At 53.3% G+C, this 6,966-nt stretch overlaps 1 protein-coding gene across 1 annotated transcript; it reads right to left on the bottom strand.

Moving 5' to 3' along the window:
- Positions 1-2,537: 2,537 nt before the first annotated feature.
- LOC124682223 (cysteine-rich receptor-like protein kinase 44) lies at positions 2,538-6,118 on the bottom strand. The gene is made up of 6 exons (XM_047216952.1): positions 5,262-6,118; positions 3,886-4,009; positions 3,594-3,804; positions 3,254-3,500; positions 2,987-3,137; positions 2,538-2,900 (listed from the first exon to the last, which is right to left on the bottom strand). The coding sequence occupies exons 1-6, from the start codon at positions 6,116-6,118 to the stop codon at positions 2,592-2,594; spliced, it is 1,899 nt and encodes a 632-aa protein (XP_047072908.1). The 3' UTR covers positions 2,538-2,591.
- Positions 6,119-6,966: the final 848 nt, after the last annotated feature.

Below are 6,966 nucleotides of genomic sequence, written 5' to 3'. Positions count from 1 at the left end.
CTCACAAGATCTAACAATGATAGCACATGAGGAGAAGACAACCATCTAGCTACTGCTATGGACCTATAGTCCAGGGGTGAACTACTCACACATCAATCCGGAGGCGATCATGGTGATGAAGAGTCCTCCAGGAGATGATTCCCCTCTCTGGCAGGGTGCCAGAGGCGATCTCCTGAATCCCCCGAGATGGGATTGGCGGCGGTGGCATCTCTGGAAGGTTTTCCGTATCGTGGCTCTCGGTACTGGGGTTTTCGCGACGAAGGCTTTAAGTAGGCGGAAGGGTAGGGTTGGAGGTGTCACGAGGGGCCCACACAGTAGGGCGGCGCGACCCCCCTTAGGCCGCGCGGCCCTAGCGTGGCGGCGCCTCGTCGCCCCACTTCGTATCCTCTTCGGTCTTCTGGAAGCTTCGTGGAAAAATAAGACTCTGGGCGTTGATTTCGTCCAATTTCGAGAATATTTCCTTTGTAGGATTTCTGAAACCAAAAACAGCAGAAAACAACGAATCGGCTCTTCGGCATCTTGTCAATAGGTTAGTGCCGGAAAATGCATAAATATGACATAAAGTGTGTATAAAACATGTGAGTATCATCATAACAGTAGCATGGAACATAAGAAATTATAGATACGTTTGAGACGTATCAGACCTCAGCCCAACTACAGGTCAACGCAGGTTGACACGACTGAGTAGGTGGAGGGGTGTTCCTTAGCCAAGGAGCACTTGTGACTGGAGATCGATCGGAATCAGCCGGAGAGCGAGCGCGACAGAACCTTTCCTGATGACCAGGACAACGACAACGAATGCATCTGAAATAGTCACGACATGCGCTAACCTGGTGGCCACGCTCGAGGCAGCGAAAGCACCTTCCTCTAGCCCAGCGCTTGAAGGCAAGGCTACGCTCGAGACCTTCCCTCCGCGGCTCTGGGGCAGCACCCTGGCCAGAGCGACGCTCCCGACCCATATGCTCCCAGCACTCCTCCGCAACAATAGAGGCATCAGTAGCAGCAGAGAGGCCGCCGCATGCCGCCGCAGAAGAAGGACCAAGCAGACGAGTCTTCACCTTGTCAGATGTTGTCTCCTCAATGCGCACATTGTCGGTACCCTCCATCTTCCATGGCTCCTTCTCCCCCCATCTCACATCATCGGTGCAATGGGCATCACCAGAGACATCGCCGTCCGTAACGGCCAACGATGGTGAGGGAGCTTGGGGAATCTCCTCAAGCGGCAACATCGACAGGGACCCAAGTCCCTCAAACATCACAGCAGGGTCATGCGGCTCTTTGCAGGGAGGGCGAGAAGCTGCGGGACACGCCAATGCAGTCTTGCAGAAGCAACGAGTGCGACGCATCTGCCCACCAACAGCTGGGTCTGACCTGCGGCGGGCGAGGACAGAAGCAGCAAGCACGGCGGCCGGCTTCGGAGGTAGAGCAATTAGCCCGGCGGATGGGGCTGCTAGAGGTTGCGGCAGCATGCCAGCCGGCCAAACCAAGGCTCCTTGAGCTCACCCAGGGCCGCTCATGGCGATGGACACGGGGACAGCTTCGCCCGGTGAGGAAGGAAGGGGCAGAACCGGCGGCGTCGATGAAGCCAAGCAGCGCTGCACCTCCTCCAGTCCTCCAGCCCTAGCACCAGCTTCCTGCGATCTTCTTCCCGCGAGAAGCCGACGAGGAAGGCCCTGAAGATGAACTGGCGACCAGAGGAAGGCCAGCTCGGACGCGTCAACCCCGGCGAGGCGGCGATGGCAGCGACGGGTGGGAGAGAGAGGAAGTGGAGGACGTTCTGGATCTGGCCGCGGACGCGACGGGGGTGGCCGGTGGCAAGAGATCAGCCCGGCAGCGCGTCGGCACCTGCCGTGGCCATGACGCCTAGCACATGAGTTAGTTCCTAGGCAATAACCGGAGCCCCCCAAACAACCTTAGCCACGCCACAAGATACATGCCTACATGTGTATGGAGTATGATGTGTTCTTAAGATTTTTTTTATTCGGTTTTGCTAATTCTCAGTAAACTGAGATTTACCTTAGAGCTTCATAGAATCTGTAGCCGTTGAGTCGCGTCAAGATTCATGGGGTCGTCTTCTACCTTGCACACACCGAGCGGGAGGAGGAAGGGGGCGGGGGAACGTTCGCGCCGGAGCCGGTGACGGCGCAGCTGGCCGCGGCGGAGACGGCACAGCGAGGATAGATCTTAGGGTTTAGGGTGTGGGGTGCCAGCGCCGGAGAAGAAGGGGGCAGGACTTAGAGGGATCATCGGGGCGGCGGTGGTAGACCGATGGAGGAGGAGCTTTGACGGGGTGGGGCAGCGAGGCATTGCAGCAATGCGCCATGGCCGGTGGTCTCCGCGGGGGCACACCGGTGCCGGAGAAGAAGGAGGCGTCTACTGAGCTCTAACCTAACGCTCAGTAGACTGAGAGCTAGAGATACCCTTTTTATTATTGAAACCACCATTACTTGAAAAATTGAATCGCAAAAAGAAGGAAATGATGAAGCTATCCTATCAGGAGGTAATATTGGTCATTTTTTCCTTGGTATAACTACTTCTGTACAGGTACCAAATGTATTGGACCCTTGATCTTCTCCATTTTCTCTACCAAACTACCTAGCTTGAAGATCAGACATGGTCACGCCATTCTCTGAGACGTTTACACCACTAACATGTGAGTCGCTGCCGCTGGTAGAGGAGTGGCCGGAGTAAAATGCTGGCCGGGAGGGCGTCCGCCGTGACATGGACTGGCTGCTCAGCATTAGCACGACCTCCGACGCGTCGGGTCTCATCGCCGGTTTCTTCTGGACGCAGAGGAGCCCGATGTGCACGCAGTTGAGCATCTCAGACCGAGGGTAGTGGTCGCCCAGCGACCCATCCGCCATCTCCGCTGCTTTTCCAGATCTCCACTTGTCCCATACCTGTAGTCAATCAAACATGCATGCATACATCAATTAAGCAAGCATTCAGTAGTTACATGGATTGCTCATCACAATCTGGTGCTTACTTCGCTTAACAAGTTGTTGGCGTCGGCGTCAGGGCAGGGGCCGTTGTTCCTCCGGCCGGTGACAATCTCCAACACAATGACGCCAAAGCTGTATATGTCCGACTTGGTGGAAACGTGCCCGCTGTAAGCGTACTCCGGCGACATGTACCCACTGCACGTGTGCATCCATCAATTCAGCTTCTTAACTCGAGAAACTATTACTTCCTCCGTTCCATAATTCTTGCCATGGTTTTAGTTTAAAGGAAGTCGTTGGCATAGTGCACTTACAGGGTACCAGCTGGTCGCTTGGTGACGTCTCTGGACTGGTCTCCCCGGAATGCTCGAGCCAGCCCGAAATCCGAGATCTTGGGGTTCATGTTCTCGTCGAGCAGGACATTGCTCGGCTTGAGGTCTCGGTGGATGACCCTCAGCTGGGACTCCTCGTGGAGATATAACAGGCCACGAGCGATCCCGCAGATGATGGTGTACCTTTTATGCCAGTCCAGGCCATGCCGCCGGCGCCGCCGACCATTATCTGCGTGCCATATGCAGGATCGCACACTTAACTATTTAGAAGTTCGGAATTGAAAGAAAGAAGAGGAAGACATGGTGAGAAAAAAAAATCTACCGAAAAGGACGGTGTCGAGGCTCCTGTTGGGCAGATACTCGTACACCACCAGCTTCTCTCGCTCCTCCAAGCAGACCCCATGGAGCCGCACGATGTTCCTGTGCAGAAGCTTGGCGGCCAGCAGCAGCTCATTCTTCAGCTCGTGGAATCCCTGTGCTGAACTCTGGGAGAGCCTTTTCACTGCTATCACTTGCCCATTCGGCAGTATACCCTGTGATAGTGTGATGTGAATCGAATTGTACAAAAAGTAAGCAGAGAGCAGAAATAGCGTGTCATCTAACTGATGGATTACCTTGAAAACCTGCCCAAAACCTCCCTCTCCAAGCTTGTTTTCCGCGGCGAAGTTGCCCGTCGCAGCCCTCAGCAACGGCAGAGTAAATTGCTCGGAAGTATCTTCTCTAGCATCATCTGTACGTCTCACACACGAGTTAATCTGTGGATCGGATATTTGAAGGAATGCTAAAATCTCAAGGTTTTAAATAGCGCGCTATTTCATTTAGCGAGAACCTTCTCCAAACGCTATGCATGTTATAGCGTGCTATAGCGCGCTATATATAAAATAGCGTTTTCTAAATGTTAAGGGTTTCGGCAACTAAAATCTTGTCCAGCATACTAATTTCATAACCAGATCGTTCAAAGTAGATTCCTATGACCAAATTAAAGACAACATTTTTTAAGACATACTAACATTATGATTTAAGAGCCAAGGAGGCAACAACAGAGGTGAAAGCACTCATTCAGAATCGGAAAAAGAATGCATGGCTTCATGTACAAATCGGAGGATAGCTTGTACACTACCAATCTAGTCATCTACATATCAATAGTTCAATACATCTACGCATCTACAAATCAGGATGAGGAGGAGGTTCTAGTCAGCTCTAACCTGGTGGGTGATTTTCCTGCGGCGTCTCCGACATCCGAGCCGGAGGAAGTAGCCGACGACACCCTGTGGGAGGAAGCAACGGACGCCAACATCACGCTGGAAGAGGCAGCCACCGCCGCTTCCGTGGAACTGCTAAACTAGGATTTAGGCTAGGTTTTGCCGTACGTATATGTGCTTTAGGTATTTAGCTTCGGTGGGAAAATTGGACCTTTGGGCCGATGGGTTGGCCTGAAGCATTGGAACTTTGCTTTTTTGCACCCAAACATTTTAGCGCCGCTACGCGTTATGCGTTTTAGCGCGATTTAGCATGATTTAGCGTGTTATTTCGTGTTTAGCACTGTAGCGACCATTTTCTGTCAAATATAGCGTGGAGGGTCCAAATCCGCTATTGCGCACTAAAACCGGCGAAATTGTGCGCTATTTAAAACCTAAAAATCTACAGGCAAATCCAAGTACCTCGTGCTCGTGGTGGTGTCTTGTTCGACCTTATCCTTCTCTGCGTGTAAAGGCAGACGAGCGCGAAGAGTAGCACGAGCAGCGCTCCAAGCGATGAGAGCGCGGCTGCGAGGACGACGACACGGTTGGACGATCTCCTGTTTCCTGCATCTACATGCATCAAAAAGGATAGGGATGATGGCGACGGCACTTCGCTGACTTTTCCACACGGAAAAAAAGGTTGGCCGAAAATGGAAACTTCGCGTTATGAAGTTTTCTTCACACCGATCGAGGTGGTGGAAATTTTGGAGAAATGAGTACTCTCCGGTCCATATTCAAGTCCAAGTTACTCACCGCGTATTGGCACCGGCGGCGATGGTGGAGCAGCCGGAGCCGGAGGCGGCGCGTCGAGCGCCAGGTCATAGTAGGTGTATAGCTGAACCCGCAGGTGGCAGTTGAAGTTCTGCGCCACCCCTCCCTGGTTTCTCCAGCAGCACGACGGCAGCCGCGGCACCAGCCCCTGCAGGCACCGCTCGCACTCGGCGTCGCTGCGGTCCCTCATGCACTGCACCATCCCGTACAGCGTCCCGTTCGGGTCGCCGGGCGCGTACACCGCCTCCCCGGTGGCGAACATGCTCGTCCTCGCCGATCTGTTGCCGCCGCCGCCTGACGCGCGCGCCACAAGGCGACTCATCAGCGCGTAGTACGACCGCTGGTAGCTGTCCGGGTCGGCCAGCGTGCGGCTATCGTAGACCGTGTCGTAGATTCGCTGCTCGTAGGCGGCCGAGTCGTTGGTGTCGGCGTAGCTGATGTAGCACCTCCAGGACCATAGCCCCGCGCTCCGGCTGGAGGGGCACCGGCCGCTCAAGTCCTGGACGGCCTCTATCAGGTCGGCGAGGCACGTGGACTGCGCGGTGTCGCCACGGCAGAGGCCGCGGACGAAGACCTGGTCGCGGCCGGTGCCCAAGGACAGGGAGGCGAAGCCCGTGGGAGCCGTGGCCTGGGGGAGCGCGTTCAGGAGAGTTTGGAGGTTGGCAGCGAACGCAGTGCTGTTGGAGGTGGTTGACGACGGCGCTGGTGCCGGGGAGGGAGATGCAGCAGAGTCGCCGCAGATTATCCGCGCCTGGGAAACTGCGAAGCTTGCCGCGAAGAGGAGGAGCACGAGGGCCGGCGCTGGGGATGGAGGCTTCACCTTCACGGATGGCATGGCGAATGGCGATGGCTACGTTCAGTAGGCGGCGCGCGCGAACATGGTATAGTTAATGACCAGCTTAGCTTCGGGTCCTAAATGGTACTCACACAGGTACGGTCACCGCCAGCGTGGTGACTCGGTCTTGGCATTTGCCGTGACATGCGTGTCGGGCTCCACACGGTGTAGAGACTGTAGAGGGAGGACCGGAAGAGTCTGATCAAGGCGGCGATTCTCCTGTCCATAGGAGGCGTGCATGTTTTAGTCATCCATTCTGCTGCTCTAGGATTGTGATGTTTCATCAAGTTTCAAACGCAAAGAATTCTCATGCATGTGATAAAAGCATCTCGAAGTTGATATACTGAGATTTGTTCACAGGGTTTAACGTGAACACTTGCTTATTCACGCAATAGTGTACTTCCTCCATAGCGTTATATAAGCCCATTAGGTGCTTTGAGAGAAAAAAAAAGGCCAATAGTTTGGTCAACAATTCACAAGAAATATAATATTGATGAAACTCCATTATGTGTAGTGTATGGTTAACTTATATGGGCATCACGCCTATCATAGAGATGATGCAACACATCTCTCGTATACTCCTCTAGAAAGGAAAACTCCAATCTAAAATTTAAAATTAACAGAGCATAGCTTTAGGTATTTTGACATGATGTTTGAAATAGAAATATACTACCTTGATCAAACAAGATCACCGTAGATATCACTACATAAATATAGCACATGACTTCACTTAATCTCTAGCGAGAGGTAGCAAAAGATAGGTAAAAATCATAGTAGATCCCGAATTTGTTGTCACTATCCAATCACTACCATCATGTTACTCCAACTAATACACACGGTTCCCCCAT

This window comes from Lolium rigidum, unplaced genomic scaffold (assembly GCF_022539505.1).
Source record: "Lolium rigidum isolate FL_2022 unplaced genomic scaffold, APGP_CSIRO_Lrig_0.1 contig_7122_1, whole genome shotgun sequence".
NCBI lineage: Eukaryota > Viridiplantae > Streptophyta > Magnoliopsida > Poales > Poaceae > Lolium > Lolium rigidum.
This window is presented reverse-complemented; position numbering and strand designations above follow the sequence as displayed.

Bases quoted from the DNA above. Each gene is read 5' to 3' on its own strand.
- LOC124682223 (XM_047216952.1), bottom strand. From the start codon at position 6,118: ATGCCATCCGTGAAGGTGAAGCCTCCATCCCCAGCGCCGGCCCTCGTG. The intron at 3,805-3,885 runs GTAATCCATCAG...ACACTATCACAG, and splicing joins GTTTTGGGCAGGTTTTCAAG to GGTATACTGCCGAATGGGCA. The intron at 3,501-3,593 runs GTAGATTTTTTT...TATGGCACGCAG, and splicing joins CCTCGACACCGTCCTTTTCG to ATAATGGTCGGCGGCGCCGG.